Source organism: Pediculus humanus, genomic scaffold, assembly GCF_000006295.1.
Source record: "Pediculus humanus corporis 1103172108299 genomic scaffold, whole genome shotgun sequence".
NCBI classification, from domain to species: domain Eukaryota; kingdom Metazoa; phylum Arthropoda; class Insecta; order Psocodea; family Pediculidae; genus Pediculus; species Pediculus humanus.
Window position 1 is genome coordinate 280,343 of NW_002987868.1, and position 21,224 is coordinate 301,566.

General features: G+C 31.0%; 2 protein-coding genes across 2 annotated transcripts; both read right to left on the bottom strand.

Moving 5' to 3' along the window:
- Positions 1-658: 658 nt before the first annotated feature.
- On the bottom strand, positions 659-5,442 carry Phum_PHUM566470 (uncharacterized protein; the record flags this gene model as incomplete). Its single annotated transcript, XM_002432005.1, has 2 exons — positions 659-4,795; positions 5,395-5,442. 2 exons carry the CDS (start codon positions 5,440-5,442, stop codon positions 659-661), a joined length of 4,185 nt encoding a protein of 1,394 aa, XP_002432050.1.
- A 6,184-nt stretch (positions 5,443-11,626) lies between these two features.
- On the bottom strand, positions 11,627-16,575 carry Phum_PHUM566480 (uncharacterized protein; the record flags this gene model as incomplete). Its single annotated transcript, XM_002432006.1, has 3 exons — positions 11,627-13,561; positions 13,630-16,446; positions 16,561-16,575. 3 exons carry the CDS (start codon positions 16,573-16,575, stop codon positions 11,627-11,629), a joined length of 4,767 nt encoding a protein of 1,588 aa, XP_002432051.1.
- Positions 16,576-21,224: the final 4,649 nt, after the last annotated feature.

The window sequence follows — 21,224 nt, forward strand, 5'->3', positions numbered from 1 at the left end:
AAATCAAATTAAATAAAAGGGGATCATCATCATCATCATCATCATTATCATCATCGCACGACCCGGCGGTTAGATAAACCAGACATTCATTCATTATTTTTTTTATTCTTTCTGGAATGATTTTGATGAAAAGATTAAAGATGAAGAGGAAATAAAAGGGAAATTTTTTTTTTTCTCCTGATTCTAATACCACGATGTCTTGTCTGCCCCGAAAAAAAAATGAAACGATGTATCAAAATTAATGCGACGATACGAATTTTTTTTTTGTTATATAAATGAATGAAATATAATTATGGTCGCCATATTGTATGACGTCATCGTCGCGATATTTTGTTTTTTTTTAATATGTGTGGTAAACATGTGAAAAAATTGGATTACAAAAAGGGATTAAAACGAAAAAAAAAAAAAATTAATTAAAAATATATAAATATATTTATATTTGTGGTGAAAAAAAAACTAAAAACTACAGTAATAATAATAATAATAACTAAAACTAAAACATAATTTAAACAAATAATAAACAGTAACAAAAATTGAAAATTAAAAAAAATTATGTACAGGAATATTATATCACTACTAATTACAAATTATTATTATGACGTCATTATATATAAATATAATGATTTTTTTTTTTTTTTTTTTACAGCATCGTCTTCTGCTAGACGGTTGTAAAAGGTGCCGCACTCGTCGATATCGTTTTCGGTGCTTTTTTACCGCATTTTAATTTCTTTTTTATTTTGTCGAAAATTGCTTTCAATTCTCTTTTGGCTTGTTCCAGGTCTTTACAAGCGGAAGTCCTGAATTGTCGAGGTGAAAAATTACTGGATTCGTCATCTGAACATGATTCGCACGTGCAACAATCGTCGTAATCGTCTTCATCTTCTTCGTCTGCGTCGTGATGTTTCCGATGATGATTATCGCGATTGTTTTTAGAAATCGATGATTCCGTCGTTGATTGTTCCGAAGTGCCTTGATTTACAGGTAGGAAAACTGATTTTGGATATGATGATGTGCTCGAATGATGGGATGGAGGTAGGAGTACACTGCTTTGAGCTGGAGTTGGTTCCACGGAAGTCGTTTGGAATGTTGTTGCTTTTTGAGATTGAGAAATACCTAATTCGTCTTGATCTTCCGGCCAAGAATCTGTTAAGCTCGAATCTGGTTCTACCGTTTTAACAGGTACGTATGTGGGTGGTGGTGGTAGTGATGGTTGTTGTTGGTTCTGTATTTCGACTGGGTTTGCTGGAAGTGGGGTTCCGATTTTTTGGTTTGTTGGAAGTTGACCTGCAACTCCTGGGTTTGTCGGAAGTTGGCTAGCAATTCCTTGGTTTACTGGAAGTTGGCTTGTCACTCCTTGGTTTGTCGGAAGTTGACCGGAAACTCCATGGTTTGTTGGAAGTTCGCTTGTCACTCCTTGGTTTGTCGGAAGTTGACCAGCAACTCCTTGGTTTGTCGGAAGTTGACCAGCAACTCCTTGGTTTGTTGGAAGTTGACCTGCAACTCCTTGGTTTGTTGGAAGTTGGCTTGCAATTCCTTGGTTCGTTGGAAGTTGGCTTTCAACTCCTTCGTTTATTGGAAGTTGGCTTTCAACTCCTTGGCTTGTTGCTTGTGCGCCCACATTTTGTGTTAAAGAGTTTAGAGGTGGTGCTAAGGTAGGACTCATAAACGGAGTTTGATTGGGGAAAGGTTGTACTGCGTCTTGACTTTGAACAGGCGGGGTAGAAACACCTTGATTACCAATGCTCAGTGAATCGGCTGGTGGTTTTACGTTAGGGACAATAACGGGATTCATTAATGGAGTTTTTACTTGTGAATCAGGTATGGCCAAGTTTGGTTGTGGAACTACGGTATTAGTTGGTTGCATGAGACCGACTGAAGGTGAAACCGGAAGATTATTTTCGGGTGATGTATTTGGAAGATTATTATTGACTGATGATGGTTCGTTTAGTGGAGGCTTCGATAAAAATGGTATAGGTGGCAAAGATGTTACGGGAGGGCTGGAAGAAAAGTCAGAAGTTTGAGTAGAATCAGATTTTACATGTGGCAATAATTCTCCGGAACTACTTTTTCCTGAAGAAGGTGATTGGGTTGCCATTTGATTTGGCACAAATGGAACATTTGAAGATCCCGGTAATTGATTTCCTGGGAGAATTGACGGATTCGCTGGCGGTTGAATTTGTGGCACTGTTATTAATGGCATCTCATTCGTGATTGGATTTAGTGGTTCGGAAGACTTAACTTCTTCGTTGGGTACTCCAGCAAAGTGATTTTCTGAAGGTGGCACATTATTTGTTGATACTGTACTTGGCGGCAAGTTGACTGGCGGAAGTTGAGCAACATTATTTGGTGGTAATAAAGCAGAGTTTTTCTCATCGTTAGAGAAATTTTCTGCACCGTAGTTTTCTTGCAAAGGTGAAGTGTTGATCAATGACTTGACTGGAGGAACCTTAAGTGATGGTAATCCTTCCCCATGACTGTCTGGTTGAGCGGCAATTATTTCTAATGGTTTAGCGGATTGAGGAATTGTTTGAGAAATTCCTGCTGGTTTATTTTCAACTGATTCTGCAGAGCCAGTCATTTCCTCTGACGATGAGTCAGAAATTGGAGGAAAAGTAACAGGCCCAGTAGAGTAATAGGAACTAGTAGTCGGAGGTTTATTGACAGGATCGACCGATTGTATAGGAGGCAACTCCGGCTTTGCTGGTAAGGGTAAATAACCTTCCAACGTCTGTGGTGGCCCATTTGGTTCATTGTGCGACATTGGCAAATTATTCTGCATTTCGTTCATTTGTGAAGACTTCATCGGCTGGTTCATTTGTTGAATGTCAGCAACTGCATTTCCTTGCGGTAAAATTGTGGGGTTCATAGGTAAAACGTTAGGAGGAAGATTATTTTCAGGCGTTGATCCAGGTACTATCGCCGGTTGTGCATTTTGGGAATCGTCCACAAAACTTTGCATCGGTGTAGAAGGATTCAATGCTTGTTGCACATTGTTCGGAGGAAGTGCACCTTGAACGCCGCCAGGTATATTGTTTAAAGGTGAATTCAAAGTTGACTCAGGTGAAAATGTAGGCGCATTAGAATGAACAAATGTATTCGAATGTTGATTCTCTCCACTTTGTACTTGTTCAGAATCTTGTATTTGAACATTTGATTGTTCGTTTGGACAGTCAGTCACAGTCGACGGTGAAGATTGATCAATCGATGGAGGTTTATATACTAAATTTTCCGTCGGAAATTGTTCGAACGAAGGGTCTGGTTTATTATTAAATGCATTTTCTTGTGGACAGTCGGTAACGAAATGTTGTTCTGGATGGTTTTTTGGAGTAAAAGAATTCATTTCATTGTTTTTTGTCGGAGGAAATGGCTGTGCTTCAGGTTGTTGAATTTCAGGAAAAGATTCCTTAAGAGGTAATTCCGAAACCAGGGATGGCGATAGCATTTCTGAGGACTGAATTGATTGTTGTTTTGACAAAGAAATAGGTGGAATAAATTCAGACGGATGTTTTAATGGAGGTAATTTAATTACCGGTACTTGTTTCACTTTCGGTTGTGTCCTTGTAACAACTTCTTCGTTTTGTTGTGATGAAATTCCAACAGAATTTGGTTCTGAATGAGCGTACCCAGATTCACTATTTATTGGTAAATTTGGTTCCTGTTTGTTGTTGATCAAGGTATTTCCGTTAAAATTAGAATTTCCATCATTGTTAAAAGAATCATTGGTAACTAAAACGGGCGTGTCAGAAGTTCCAGTATTTTTGACCTGCTTTGGCATTAAAACAGGCAATACTGGCTGGGGAACATTCAAACCTGGTTCTTCCGTATTATCACCACCAAAAGTTTTAGCCATTGGTGGGACACCTGCTGGCAAAAGTCCTAAATTTTCAGTATTTTTTTCAATATCACGATTAGGACTTACAGGAATCGCTACAGATGAGTCTTGATTCGATATATGGGAACCTTCATGTGGTCCTTGAAACGTACCAGCTCCTTTGATTGAACCGAAATCGGGTCTTTCAAGAGTATGAAGTCCTCCTGATTCTGACAAAGGTGGAGGCAACAAATTTCCTGATTGTGATATTGCGTTGTTCGAACCATGAGTTGTCACTTGCGAATCACCCAAATGCTGTCCCGTGATAGGATTTTCGATTTGTTCAAAACTACTTCCAACGTTGTGTTGATTATATAAAGTCTTCGGCACGATTTGCATCGGAGTCGTCGTGTCGTCTTGAAATTCATTTTCCGGAATTTTTTTCTCATCTGACAAAAGCGGATACTTTAATATTTCCGTCGAATGATTCGGATTCGTCGTGGTGATTGTTAACGTCGGAGTAGACTTATTAAAAAGCGAAGGTAAATTCAAACTTAAATCGGATAATGTCGTATTAGCAGTCCGGAAACAACTGCAATTGTTCGTGCTGTCAAAATGCCGAAAACTATTTTTGATTTGTAGTTGTAAATTGGTCGTGTCACCAGGATTTGAGGATATAGCATTGGCCAAAGACGCGACAAGATCTTTTATGAGCGTGGCACATTTTTCAGCAAATTCATTCCAATTGTCCGAACAATTATTGTGAACTATTTCTTGTTTGCCCTTGACCGTGCTAAAACTTTCATTTCCCTGATGTCCTTTTTGTTGATATTTGGCTTCGTATTCGGTTTGAACCGAGGAAAGGGGAGGTTTACCCAAATCTCGCACGTGTCTTCCATTTTCTAAATCTTTCAATCTCGGTGGAACCTCGGTTTCGTGTAATTCAAAGTCACGGGGATGTCTCGTAATCGCACCCGGAACAACCTGAAATGTAATACGTTTAGGATTGTAGAAGGTTCTTTAACATGACCTAAAACAAAAGACGTAAACACACACTATTCAGAATTGAAGATTATATAAATATTTACACAATAAGTACTTAATATTCTTCAATTCAGGCACACTCTTTATCTAAGAAAAAAAAAAAAATATTAACTACCATTTTTTCCTTTATTTCCGATGACTACGATTGATTTCTTATCGAACGAATTCCCCCCCCCCTTCCCCTGTTTCCCCGTTATAAAAAAAAAAAATTATCTTTTCGTTATTTAATAATAATAATAATAATAATTAAATACCGGGATAGTAAAGAGACATAACAGATGGAATCGTAAAAATTTATTAACAAAAAAAAAAAACGCAAGTTAAACAAAAAATCGATAGATACCCTAATTAATACGTGAAATAATAATAATAAACAAATAAATTTTTTTTTGTTAACAAAATATAACACAATTATAACGACAGTAAGACCATAGTAATCATCATCATTATCATCATGCTTTGTAGAAATAAAAATTTAAAAAAAAAATTTTCATCCATCAGATCAAAAAAAAAAAGAAAAATGGAGAGAGTTAACTAACCTCTTGTACGAATAACGTTGATATCCATATAAATATAATCAAATTCATTTTTTTCCTGTTGATCATCACTTGTGTGTGTGTATGTGTGTCTGTTTGTTGCGTCGTTTGTTGTAGAAGAAAAAAAAAAAAAATTTTTTTTATATATTAATTAAAACGATATACATTTGCCATGAACGACGATACGAATACTGAAGACAAATTCAAATTGCTCACATATTTGATGGGTGCATGACGTAAACAATGGTGACACTCAAAAGAAGGCATTGATCAATTAAATCAAATTGTAAATACGTACGACACAATGACCTTTTATCAGGTAGAAGGAAGGCCAATTACAAAGATATACTACCTTCGTAAATTAAATAAAAACCTAATAGGCAGGCATTTTATTCTGAAAAAAAAAAAAAAAAAAAAAACGAAAAGTTAAAATTTAAAAAAACAACAACCACGATGACGACCACGACAACAATCACGACGATGACGACGACGAAAGAAAATTTTCCTCTGGAAAACGGGAAAAGAGTGAGAAATTAAAGAAGGTCAAATCGAAGGGATGATAACATGGCCGAAGGATTGGGAGAGAGAGAGAGAGAGAGAGAGAGGGAAAAACATTTTTTTTTTCCCCCCTCATTCGTGTATTACATAATATTCGAATACGAAAAAAAAAATATAATAATAATAATTATGTCAGCGATTGTTAAGACAACAACAACAACAAAAAAAACAAAAACAAAATTATTATTATTATTATTATTGATACCTGATCGAAGGAAATTTCTTGGAATCGAATTCAATGTCGATATTTTGTAGTTGTCGTTTTTTTTTTTTTTTTTTTTTTTTTTTTCCACATAATTTACGATATTTTAAGGTTTGTTTTCAGGTTTACAAACTTAAAATTTTTAACAAGAAGGAGGTAAGGAAATGAAAAGGTTTTCGAACTCGAATAATAATAATAATAAAAGAAACAATTTAAACGTTTAATTAACCCGAAATTTTTTTTTTTTTTTCCCCCCCGGTTTCCGGAAATTTGCGGTCGACATTTTTTTTTTCCCAAGGTTTCTCCCTCCCTTTCTTCTTCTTTCACATCACGAGTTCAAAGTTCATTTTAATTTTTATTCCCTTTCCACCCTTAATCACGGGTAGGTAAATTAAATTATTTTTAACGCCATTTTTTTTTTTTTACCCGAATAAGGAAACATATTTTTTTTAATAAGAAATGCAAAATCATTCCATAGAGTATACAAACAATAGATTATTGTTCAGTAACAAACAAAAAACTTTTTTTTTTTTTTTTTTCTGGTATTTTGTTAACCTTTCTATAATAATAATAATAATAATCAATATTGATTGTTGTTTTTTTTTTTTTTTTAAATTTAATTATTGATTTATTGAATAAAAAAAAAAAAAAAAATTATTTAATTTTTTGTTCTTGTTTGTTTGTTTGTTTTATTTGTTAAAAAAAATTAATAATTATATACTATTTCGTTATATATTCATAATATATATAAATATATACGTGTTTATATTGTAAAAGCAAAAAAAAAAATATACTTGTTTGCCGTTTGTTGGTTGTTATTAATAAATAAATAAAAATTTTCAATATGTCGTCGTAAAAAAAAAAAAAAAAAAACGATTTAAATAAAGAAAATTTCTTTTTTCTTTCATTATTGATTTAATTATTATTATTATTACTAACCTTCGTGGTTTATGTTTTTTTGTAGTTTGTTGTTGTTGTTGTTGTTGTTGTTGCTGTACTCGTCGTCGTCGTTGTCGTTGTGTCGTCATTATTATTCCATCGGTTGAATTTTTTTTTTTAATTTCTACGTTTTAAAATTTTAATATTATTTAAAAAAAAAAATTAAAACAAACAGTAAACGCGTTTGTTGTTATTGTTGCAATTGTTGTTGTTGTTTTCGTTTTCATTTTTTCCATTAATGAAAAATTTCAAATTTACATATAAACATATTTTTTTTTTTCGTTTTTTTTTTTTCGAATGTTACGTTACGACGAAAAAAAATTTTTTTTTTAATTCTTTTTTTTGCGATCGTTTGTCGTTGTCGTTGTTGTTTACAATTCGTTTGTTCCATTATTGCAATCCTCGTATATTTTAATTAATACTTGATATAAAAAATAAATTTTCATCAAGGACGATTTTTGTTATATATTTATAAAAAAAAAAAAAAATTTATCATATCATTCAAAAAAAATTTTTTTTTGATTGTTTACCTATCGACAACAACAACAACAACAACAACATTATTATTATTATTATTAAATTTGTTTGTTATAATTTCGGTTTAATTTTCTTTGCAAATCGTTAAATAAATCGATTAATCGATCTTAAATTAATCGTTTTAAAAAAAAAAAAAAAAAAATTATTATTATGAAATTTGGTCGTGGAATTAGAAACGTTTACGTTTTTACCTTATTTACGCCATTTTTTTTTCTTTTTTTGCTGAACTTTTTACTCTTCTTAAACAATAACTAAAAAAAAAAAAAATTTATAAATCTTCTGCAATCTTTTAGATAATGTCTTCTTTCTTTCTCTCTCTCTTTCTTTCTCATTCGAACGGTTATATTATGTGATTTTACAAAACAAAAAAAAGACACCTTAAGGTTATTTTAATTGACTTTTGCACGTAACGTTAATAAATGCGATAATAATAATAATATTTATATCATAAAGAAGAAAAAGAAAAAGTTCATCAAAAATAATGTACCTGACTGATAAAAATTATAACCGTTAAAAACGTTTCTCTCTCTCTCTCTCTCTCTCTCTCTCTGATAAAAAAATTTTTCTTAGTGCCACCTTAAGTGATAACACAAAATACCAACGAGATTATTTAATAAATTTAATAAATCCATCTTTACCCCCCCCCCTTTCTCCCTTCCTCCCCCCGACGGAGTAAGGGAACGAATATGTAAAAACTTTGTTGAATTTGTTCAGGCGTTTGTTCAGCCTAATTTAAAAAAAAAAATGTTTCCATTACCTCATTAAAAAATTTACTACCTTCGTTTTGTACGCATAAATACGCACACTCGTGTGCGTGTGCGTGTGTATATTTATTTAAAAAAACGATAATAATAATAATAAAAATATTTCTTTTTTGAATAATTTTTCGTCGTCGTCGTATCAAAGGTCAAATAAGGTCAAGTTGATATTTTATTTTATTTTTTTAAATTTATTATTATTTATTTATTTATTTTTTTAATATTTACCTTACGAGATTTTTTTTAAAAAAAATTTTTTCTCTTATCGATAACATTTCTAATGCAATTTTTTCACTTTTTTAAATTGATAATAATAATGATAATGATAATGATAATATTAGTGAGTTTGATTAAGGGTCCCCGTCGAGATTTATTTAGTCGCTCTTAATGATTTTAATTACGATTTTTTTAAAATATAAATCATTTTATTTTAAAAAAAATGCCATAAATAATAATTATTGAATGTATATAATAAAATTAATAATAATAATAATAGTAAACGGTCGGAAACGTCGATATTAATAATGATAATAAAATGGCCTCCCAGTGATCGAAACGAAGTTAGTGGGCGCAATTTTTTAGTTTTTTAGTTTTAAGGTTTTAAAATTTAAAATAATAAAATTAATGATAAAATGTAAATTAAGGAATTTGTCATTAATAATAAAATGATCCGCCATTTTGTTTTCTTTTTAAATTTATATTTTTTTTTTACACGAAATAAATAAAAATAAAAAGACAAAAATTGAAAATTTTGCTGTTGTGTGAGTGTGTGCGGGTGAGTTGTGTTGATTTCCAGGTTGTTATCACTTTCGTCATCGTTCCTGTACTGATTACAATAAGGTTCAGGTCCATTGAAAATATTTAACACACACAAAAACGTTTTTTTTTTCTTTTTTCTCCAAATCCATTATCGAATAAATATTTTATAATAAGTTCCAAAAAAAAAAAAACAAAACAAAACAAAATCCGAATTGTCACGTGTTCATTCACGATTTACTTAATTATTATTACTATTATTATTAAATTCTAAAAATAAAAAATTTTATTATTATTATTTTTATTAAAATAATTATTCCAATGAAAATGTGATGAAATGTTTTTTTTTGGATGAATGATGATTTTGATAAATTAATTTAATTTTTTTTTGGGGGGCGGGGGAATTTATGATACCTCATTATCGAAAGATTAATAATATGAATAGAAAATAATAATAATAATAATAAAGACTGAATTAATAAAACGTTAAATTTTTTTTTAAATTTAAATAATTTGTGTTGAGTTTTTTTTTTTTTTTAATTCCGTATTTTAAATAATAAATAAATAAATACTAACATTAAACTCATTAAAACTTTCTTCATTTTCTTTTTTAATAAAAGTTTTAATCTTAATAATAATGAATTCGAAAGAAAAATAATAAATAAAATATTAATAAAAAAAAAAAAAAAGAAAAGAAGAGATTAAAAATTTCTTTTTAAAAATAATAAACCGCGTTTTTCATATTCAAATAACAAACAAGCGATTTCTGAAATTTTTACGTTACGTAATCAGTGACGTCACATTTAGATTAGCCAATCAAAAACGAGAAATTTTTCGCTCGTTTAAAAATGGCTTCTGCTCAGTGGATGGAGAGAGGTAAGTAACAGTTTTTCTTAAATTTTTTTTTTTTTTGCTTGTTTTAAGGAAACAACCGACGATTGTTGTTTTCAAATTATGTTTTATGTTTTCTAAACTTCGTATTTTTTTATTTATATACTTTATAAACTATTCGAAAACGTTTTTTATCCGATATATATGAGCAAATATTCAATCGTTATTATAAATGCATAATGCATATGCCTGAAAAAAAAAAAAAAAATACTAATGTAAAAATATTAATCAATCATGTTATTTTAAATACATACTGCCATGTTTTATTCATGATAAAACATAATCTAGATAAATAATAGTTTTTGTTTTTTTTAAAGAGAAAAGAAAGTAAAATTTATTAATATAATTAATTAATTATAATAATTAACTATCATGTTTATAAATGATGTAAATAAATAAATAATGTTAATATGTAAATATGTAAAATTAACATTCATTTTTTGAATAATATGATATTATGTTTTTGTTTTATTATTAAAGTATAAGAATTCGATTAATAAATAGATGATAATAATAATAATAGATAATTGAAAATCGCACTTGTTAATAAATAGTTTTGATGCGATTAAAAAAAAAAATACAAACATATATATAAATATATGCATGTAATTTTATATGAAAAATTATAGGTTTGTTCTAATAAATATGTTTGTTGGTTTGTTTGTTTGTTTGTTTGTTTGTCCGCGTTAATTAAAAATTTTTTTAGAGTAAAAAATATATGATTTGGATGACGTTCTAAGAAAATTGTTAACTAATGATAAATATGTGTTTGTGATGCCAAAATGTGAGAATTATGTGATTATGGCGATGATAGTAATAATGATGATGATGGTGATAATGATGACGTTGATCCTCGTGTTAAACATGGAAATTGTTAGTCGAGAAGTCATGAAAATGTTTGATGAAATTGTTATCAATCATTTAAACGTTTTCCCATTTAGTAAATCCTTTCTGAAACATAAATAAAAAAAAAAAAACAAAAAAATTATAACGGTTTTACCTCTTTGTGTATGCGTGGGTGTGTGGGTTTTTGTAAATGGGTCCTGAACATATTGTTTATTTTGGAGATAGAGAAAAAAAAACGGTTATGCCAAAAAATTCCTGCCACGACTTTTTTTTTTTCCCCCTTTGATGCACTTTTATTTTCTAGCAAATGGTTGTGTGTGCGATCCTTGAATTTTATATTGTTTTTCTTTTTGAATTGTATGCATTATTATTATTATTATTAATTTTTTCGACACCGGAGAATATAGGCGTACGCAGAGAGTTGTTTGTTTGTTTGTTTTTCCGTGATTTTCTAAACCATTTTCTGTATTGAATATGTCATGGCTGTTGTTTTGAAGAAATTATTAAACTTACCCTTTTTAATTGAAGATCTCTCAATCGAAGTGGAATATTATTTTGTTTATTGTTTTTTTTTTTTATTGTTTTCGTTGTGTTTACTGAATTGTCTCCCACAAATGGCGAACAAACTACCTGAAAACTATTCAGGAGTTGAAATCTATAGTATCGTATCCAAATAAAAAAAAAAAATCTTGATTGGTCGAGTGATGTTTAAATATAATAATTATATGATATGATGAATGAAGCACGTTTACTGTCTGCTAGGGAATTTCACGGTAGTAGCGTCAGAGAACGGAACCGGCTTGTACAAAGCCTTTGGAAAAGTTGATTTTTCGTTAAATGTACAATTCATGGGTGTTCCGTCTCCCAAGTAAACTTTTTCAACATTGTAATTTTCTTCTCCTGAGAAGTCACCGGGTACTTTAGTTATAAGTATGTAATATGAAGGTGCAGTCATGTTTCCTTTCATTAAGGGATGAAATGGACACATTAGAGGAGTACGTGAAGAGCAGGAAACAGAGTGCTCACCTGGTATGCTCGTAGAAGGAAAAGTACTTGGGTCGGTACTTAATACGTCTTGAGAGTAAACGTTTGGATCGTTAAAACTTGTGTCAGGCGTTGTCAAAACTTCTTGTACGTTAACAGGTCTCAATGTCGATTCGAAATAAGATTCCTGTGGTTGTTGAGTTACGATTACCGGTTGGTCATTAACAGTTGGGTCAGTTGTTGTGTAAAAAACCTGTTGATTTTCTGGAAGTGGTGATGAAGTATTATATTGTTCCTCTGATACGTTATCCAAAATTTCGTCACTGTTTTCTACGAATTCAGAGGTGTTTGGATTACCGGGGAAAGAAACTACACCCGGCTGAGCCGTGGTCGTAGAAAATAAATTACTATTAGCTGGACCGTGTTGTAAGGGAGTGCGTGAAAAATAAAGTGGAGATTGCGTTGATGTTGGTAAATTAACCAATTCTGATGATGTTTCTTCGTAAGCAGGAGTTGACAACTCATCAGATTCCATTTGGCTGGAGTTATTGTCATTCGTTGAAGTTTCAGGTGTTAAAGTTGATATTAAAGAATCAGATTCTAACGAGCCCTTGTTATTATTCACAATTACATCACTATTTAAGAGGTAGGGAATGGGTTGAAAAGTTGTCAAATACTCAGATGACGTAGTGGCATTATTATCCTCAGGTACTTCGGTCGAAGCAAGAATTTCAGATGAGTCTACACCCTCGGTAGAAGTTACGTCTTCTTGTTCATTAGAAGGTAAATACGATTCGACGGAAACGGGATTGTATTCGATAGAAACAGGAGTTTCAGTCGATGCCAAATAGTCTCCTTCTTCAAGTGAAGATGGAGTTTCGGTGGTTACAGAAACATATTCTGTGGTTGTAGTGACTGGATTTTCAGTGGATTCCGAAAATACTTGTTGTTCATCAGATGTAGTGGCCTCGATAGAAAGCGGATCATCTTCTGCCTCGACGGAAACTGGGGCTTCGGTTGATCCCAAATATTCTTGTTCTTCAACAGACAATGGAGCTTCATTAGATTCTAAAAGTATTTGTTCTTCAGAAGAAGTAGGTAATTGTTCTTCGGCTGATGCTGGAGTTTCAGTAGTTACAGAAACGTAATCGATTTTGGTTGTCTCTGGAGTTTCGCTAGACACTGGAACGTATTCCATTTCGGTAGACGAAGCTGGAGCTTCAGTCGATTCCAAATATTCTTGTTCTTCAACAGATAATGGAGCTTCGGTAGAAACTGGAACGTATTCCATTTCGGTAGACGAAGCTAGAGCTTCAGTGGATCCCAAATATTCTTGTTCTTCAACAGATAAAGGAGCTTCGGTAGAAACAGGAACGTATTCCATTTCAGAGGAAACTGGAGCTTCAGTAGAGACTGGAACGTATTCCATTTCAGCGGAAACTGGAGCTTCAGTAGAGACTGGAACGTATTCCATTTCAGCGGAAACTGGAGCTTCTGTAGAAACTGGAACGTATTCCATTTCGGTGGATGAAACTGGGACTTCAGTTGATCCCAAATATTCCTGTTCTTCAACTGATAATGGAGCTTCAGTGGACATTGGAGCGTAATCCATTTCGGCGGAAACTGGAGCTTCTGTAGAAACTGGAACGTATTCCATTTCGGTAGACGAAACTGGGGCTTCAGCCGATCCCAAATATTCCTGTTCTTCAACAGACAATGGAGCTTCAGTGGACATTGGAGCGTAATCCATTTCGGCGGAAACTGGACTTCAGTAGAAACTGGAGCTTCAGTGGAAACTGGAACGTATTCCATTTCGGTAGACGAAACTGGGGCTTCAGCCGATCCCAAATATTCTTGTTCTTCAACAGACAATGGAGCTTCAGTGGACATTGGAACGTATTCAATTTCAGCGGAAACTGGAGCTTCAGTGGAAACTGGAACGTATTCCATTTCGGTAGACGAAACTGGGGCTTCAGTTGATTCCAAATATTCTTCTTCTTCAACAGACAATGGAGTTTCAGTGGACACTGGAATGTATTCCATTTCGCTAGAAGAAACTGGGACTTCAGTTGATCCCACATATTCTTGTTCTTCAGAAGAAGTAGTAAATTGTTCTTCGGCTGATGCTGGAGTTTCAGTGGTTACAGAAACATATTCAGTGGTTGTAGACTCGGGAACTTCCGTAGAATCTGGCACATATTCCGTTTCAGCGGAAACTGGAGCTTCAGTTGAAACTGGAACGTATTCCATTTCGGCGGAAACTGGAGCTTCAGTAGAAACTGGAGCGTATTCCATTTCGGGGGAAGAAGCTGGAGCTTCAGATGATCCCAAATATTCTTGTTCTATAGACAATGGAGCTTCATTAGATTCTGAAAGTATTTGTTCTTCAGAAGAAGTAGTAAATTGTTCTTCGGCTGATGCTGGAGTTTCAGTGGTTACAGAAACATATTCAGTGGTTGTAGACTCGGGAACTTCCGTAGAATCTGGCACATATTCCGTTTCAGCGGAAACTGGAACTTCAGTAGAAACTGGAACATATTCCAATTCGGCAGACGAAACTGGAGCTTCAGTAGAAACTGGAACATATTCCATTTCGGCGGAAACTGGAGCTTCCGTAGAAACTGGAACATATTCAATTTCAACAGATACTGGAGCTTCAGATGATCCCAAATATTCTTGTTCTTCGGCAGATAATGGAGCTTCGGTGGAAATTGGAACGTATTCTATTTCGACGGAAACTGGAGCTTCAGTTGATCCCAAATATTCTTGTTCTTCGGCAGATAATGGAGCTTCGGTGGAAACTGGAACGTATTCTATTTCGACGGAAACTGGAGCTTCAGTTGATCCCAAGTATTCTTCCTCTGCAGACATTGGAACTTCAGTAGAAACTGGTTCGTATACTACTTCGGTGGATACTGGAACTTCGGTAGATTCTGGAGGCATTAATTCAGAAGATGTGACAAATCCTCCTTCTTCGGCTGATACTGGAGTTTCGGTGGTCACAGAAACGTAATCGATTTTAGTAGACTCTGGAATCACTTCTTCTTCAGAAGATTGTAAACCTTCTGTAGAAACTTCTTCCATTTCTACAGATGTGGGAACTTCAGTGGAAGCTAAGTATTCTTGTTCTTCAATAGATAATGGAGCTTCGGTGGACACTGGAACGTATTCCATTTCAGTGGAAACCGGAACTTCAGTAGAAGTTGGTTCATATTCCATTTCGGTAGATACTGGATCTTCGGTAGACTCTGGAAGCATTTCTTCGGAGGAAGTTACAAGTACCTGTTCATCTGATGCTGGAGTTTCGGTGGTTACAGAAACGTAATCTATTTTAGTAGACTCTGGAGTCACTTCTTCTTCAGAAGTTTGTAAATTTTCAGTGGAAACCGGAACGTATTCCATTTCTACAGATGTGGGAACTTCAGTGGAAGCTAAGTATTCTTGTTCTTCAACAGATAATGGAGCTTCGGTGGAAACTGGAACATATTCCATTTCAGCGGAAACCGGAACTTCAGTAGAAGTTGGTTCATATTCCATTTCGGTAGATACTGGAACTTCAGTAGAATCCAGCAGCATTTGTTCTTCGGAAGAAGTAGTCAATTCTTCTTCGACTGATGCTGGAGTTTCAGTGGTTACAGAAACATAATCGACTGTAGTCGATTCTGGAGTTTCGGTGTAATCTGGAACGTATTCCATTTCAGTAGAAGTTGGTTCATATTCCATTTCGGTAGATACTGGAGCTTCGGTAGACTCTGGAAGCATTACGTATTCCACTTCGTCATATTTCGGAGCTTCAGTTGATTCCACATTTTCAGATGGTGTTTGTTCGCTAGAAGCCGTTGTGTTTTCGAATGTGACTGGTCCTCTGTCGGATCCTGGATATACACTTTCATATGGATTTTGGGTTTGTACGAGGGATAATATTTCCGGGTTTTCGTATTGACTTTGAGTCGTGAAATCTGGGTTTACATTTAAGAAAGGTTGTTCCGTCGTGGAATGGATTTCTTCTTGAGATACTTCATCCGAACCAAGATTTGGGACTATAGTAGTGGAGCAAGAAGACATATAGTTATTTAATGCGGGAGAAGGGGTCGTTTGAAAACCTAAGCCTTCCACATAGGTCAATTGAATTTTACGAGAATCTGATTGTAAATTATCGCGAAAAGATTCCATTTTATTTTCATCACAAATCGACTTACAATTAACTTTTTTTAAACAGAGTCCGTCATTTTCATTGGTTGCCTTGATCAACACGCTCGGAGTCGAACCATCCGGACATTTACCATCGGAATGCACAACGCTCGCGTTAATTTTAAAATTTAACACTCCATTTTCGTGATCGTTTTTCCCTAATAAATTACCAATGGCTTGAAGGAAATTGCTTATTATTTCCGTGCATTTTTGAGTGTAGCTATTCCAGTCGGAACTGTCGGCGTTGTGTACGAATTCGTGAGTTCCTCTGAGAGCACCACCAGAAATTTCTTCATTCGTGCAAAAGTTTTTCCTTTGGTAAACGCCATCGAAATTCGTTATGAATGTTGCATTTAATGGTTTTTTTGCTCTCAATGTTGGAATCACCGATCCCTACAATCAGAAAAAAAAAAAAAAACATTTTTTTTTTTACTGCCACACATCTTGTTATTAAAAATTATATTATATAATAATAATAATAATGTTTTTCTTTTCAGAGTAATTTACCAACACAAATGACATTTAATAATAATAATGATTTTACAAGGCGAGAAGAATCGTAAAGGCAATTATAAAAACTCGTAAGGGAAAAAAGGCAACGCCCCTTATAAAATTAAGGTAACACCTTTTAATTATATATATATGTATATGTAAACAAAAATGATATCATATTTTTAACGCAATAATAATAATAATAATAATAATAATAATAATTATAATAATATTTAACACCGAATTTAACGTTAACAGGATTCGAATAATAATCGAATTGCAAATACCGCAATTTAACGTAATTATTATTTAATAAAACAAATTATTATTATTATTATTATTATTAATATTAATTATAACGTTACGTAAACGTTTTATGCATGTTTATGTTATGTTATGTTATGTTTTGGAAAGCCTAAAACATTTATTATTATTATTATTTTTCCCCCTAATTAAATCGCGGTTTCTGAAATTTAAGAAATGCGAAAATATAGAAAGAAGCCGAAACAATAAGCGAGCCTGTTTTTTTTTTTTTTTTACTTTTCGTTTGTTTGTTCGTTTGTTTGTTTGTTTGTTTGTCGTTTGTTTGAAACGCAACGCAACGCGGCTAATGTTTTTGTTTAAAAAATAAATAATAATAAATTATTAAAAAAGCAAAAAAATATACGTACATGTACGCGATCTCACACATAGAAAAACATGTGAGTGAGAGCGCGTGCGTGCATGCGTGAGTGCGTTTGTGCGTGTGAGTAACAAAAAAAAACTAATTTAAAATATTGCCAACAAAATATTATTTTTACGTGTGTGTGTGATGATGATGAGTTATCGTTAAAAAAAAAAAAAAAGGTAAATTGGATGAAACGTTTAAAAACGTCATTTTGCTATTCGATAAAAAATTTAAATATTTAGTAAAACGTCGACAAAAAATTATTATTATTATTATTATTATTATTATTATTATTATTATTTTCTTTCCTTTTTGTTTATCTGTTTAAAAATATTGAAAAGAGTCGAAATTTCATTTGACTAAGGCCGAAAAAAAAAAAAAAAAAAAACACGTTTGTTTGAAAAATTTTTACTTTTTTTTTTTTACTTCCAAACGATTTTATTATTATTATCATTAGTATTATTGTTATTATTATTATTATTTACTACTTTGAAAACGAAACATTAACAAAACAAAAAAAATAAAAAAGAATAACGTTAATTTTATTGTTTATGTATTGGTACTACTGCTACTGCTAGGTACACGAACATAATTTGAAAAGGTTTCCAAATAACCTTTTGAACTTTTTAAAAATTATGGCGATCGATCGAATTTTTCCGGAGAACAAAAAGAAAAAAAAAAAAAAAACTAATTTGAAAAGAAAAAAAAGGCGGGAAAAATTTTTGGAACAGGTTAAAAAAAAAAAATTAAAATATTATTATTATAATTAATCGTGTTTACGAATACGGTTTCAATAATACTCAATATTAGTAGTTAATGGTATTAATGGTAATAATAATAATAATAATAAACACAATAATAATAATAATAATAATAATAATAAGGATGCGGGAAAATCATACCTGAGAAATGTAGAGCAATAATAAAACGAACAAACCAATTGAAAAAATCTTCATATTTTCACGGACAAAGTACAAATGAGTTGAAACAAATTGAGTCCACCTTATTTTAGCTGGATGGAACAAAAGGACAATTGAATGAATCTGCTTTATCTTTAATTATCAAACGTGTTCGGGGTAAAATAATAATAATAACAATCGCATTAATCCGACCTGAGCCTAAAAATCAAACGATACCTGACGATAATTTACGGTCCGACATTAAAAATCTCTCTCTCTCTCTCTCTCACACACACACAGCGAAACCGCAACACAGATCAACATGTTTTTCTTTCTTTCTTTCTTTCTTAAACCAATAATACCGTTATTATTATTATTATTATTATTATTGTTATTGTTATTTTAACCTTAATTAATTAATTATCGTCGATGAAATTACGCAAATCCTTAAAGATAGATAATTGAGATATATACATATACATATATACGAATAATAATAATAATAATAATAATAATAATAAATTCGTGTTATTTTATTTTTTTAAAGTAAATAAAGAGAGAATTTTTTTTTTTTTTTGGTAAATTAATCAATGTAAAATAATAATATTTCATAATAAGCATTTCCGAATTCGTATATTATCGATAATTATAATAATAATAATAATAATAATAATAATAAGGTTTTTACAAAAAAAAAAAAAAATGGACGGTGATAAATGATTTGTAAATACGACGTATGACATATTTCACGATAACGACAAATAACCGACGAGAAAAAGAAATTATTATTATTATTATTATTATTATTATTATTATTAATAAAAAAAAACTAATTTGATCATTGTAATGGGGAGTAATTAATAATTATAATAATATTTGTGCGAAGGTTGTTGTTGTTGTTGTAATCCAGGAGGCATCGTAATAAATAAATCGTCACGTTGCCCTCCATACGAAGAAACGGTGGAAAACAAACAATTTTTCGACGGTTTTTTTTTTTTTTTTTTTTTTATTAATTAAAATTTTGTAAACTTTCATTTATGGAGAGAGTGAGGGAGAGAGAGAGAGAGTGCGTGTGTGTGTGTGTGAAAAAAGGAATAAAAAAAATGTTAATTAATATGTAAAAAAAAAAAGAGAAAAATCAAAAAAAAAAAAAAAATGTCCCCCCCCCTTCCCTCAAAGGTTTTTTATTACGTTCAAATGATTTATTCCATTTAAATTTAACGACCCGATAAACGAAATTTTTTTTTTTTTGAAGTAAAAAAAAAACTTGTACTTACTCTCTCTCCTCTCTCTCTCTCTCTCTTACTCTTCTCTTTCTCTCTTCTTTCTCTCCTTTTCAATTTAAAATATTTCTTTTCGTTTTTAAACCCCCCCCCCCAAAAAAAAAAAAAAAGCGGAGGTTGAGAGGGTAAACATAAAGGAGGATTTAAAACCAAATGGGAAATTTTTTTTCAAAAAGGAAATCCTGAAGAAGTTTTAGTAATAATAATAATAACAATAATGGGGATAATAATAATAATAATAATAATAATAATAATAATAATAATAATAATTTTTTGGCAACAGGGGGAAGAGGGGGGAAGGGAAAATTAAATAAATTATATAAATAATAATAAGAGGGAGAAGAAGAAGAAAAAAATTAAATAAATGGGAAAAGAAATACATTTTATTTATTTATTTTATTTATTTTTTTATTTATAAATGAGTTTTTGGTTTTTAGGTACAACGTACCTGTCTAATTTCATTTTCATTTAATTAAAAAATTTTATCGTTAACAACAAAAAAAAAAAAAAAAAAAAAAAAATTCATGTTTCTCTTATTATTCAATATAAAACAGAAAAAAATTATTATTATTTTTTTTTCCAAATGTTATTATTTTAAATTAATAAATATTTTATTTAAAATAAGTTATTGTTATTATTATTATTAATATTATTTTTAAAATATGGTAAATTCAAATTTTTTTCATTCGTCCTTGTTTAGAAAAAAAAAAAATTTTTTTGTAAAGTGATAACAAGTTATCGGAAAAATATTTAATACGTATATGAAATTTTTTTTTTTTAAATATATAAGAGAGTAAGAAAATAAATATTTTTTTTTTTTAACTCTATGAAAGTAATTGTAATTTTTTATTCATATCTATGGAAAATGATTAAATTTTTTTCTTCTTACTCTATGATAAAATATTTTTCTTTTACTAGATAGCTGTGACAAGTGTTTGATTTTAATGACGATTTGATTAATTATATTTTAATTATTATTTTCGTTTGAATCGGAAAATGGGAAAACGGGGAGGGAGGAGGGGGGGAAGGAAGGGGAGGATGTATAATATTTTAATATCGATTAATCGTTTCGATTCGATTTGACGATATATCGAAATAATTTTTCGTTTTATTTAAAAAAACCAAAAACGAATTTTTATTTTTAATTTTTTTTTGCGAATGTTACGATTGTTGCGATTGTTGTTGTTGTTGTTGTTTTTCATTAATTAAACAAAATAAAAAAGGGAACGTTAGTTAGTAAAAACAAAAAGAAAAATCTAAAAATACAATTGTTTTTAAAAAGATGCACACACACACACACTTGAATATCTATTTCCGCGTGGTTTTTACAATTACTCTCAACTCTCGTCCGCCATTTTTTTTTTCTTTTCCTATCGCCTCAAAATTAATCCGATAAAATTTTCTTTTTTTTTCTTTTAATATCAAACTATAAATGCGATTTTCTTCTCCTTCTTCTCAATTTCTTCTTCTTTTTCTTCTTTTTTTTATTATCATCATTATTATTATTAACTATTAATTTCTTTTTTATTTTAATTTACGAAAAAATAGAAAAAAAATTTGACAATAATTTTCCGGATTGTAAAACGATTCAATCCTTGAATACAATCCTTTTAAAAAAAAAAAAAAAACGTGGTTTTAGAAGAAAAGAATAAAGATGTAAAGTTTTATTATTATTATTATTATTATTATTATTTATTATATCGACTTTTTTGTTGTTTTTTTTTTTCGATTCAAGGTTTTTGTGTTGTTTTTTGATTATCAAAATCAATTTTGAAATTTCATTATTATTATTATTATTATTATTTTTTTTTTTTAATTGATTCATTTCAT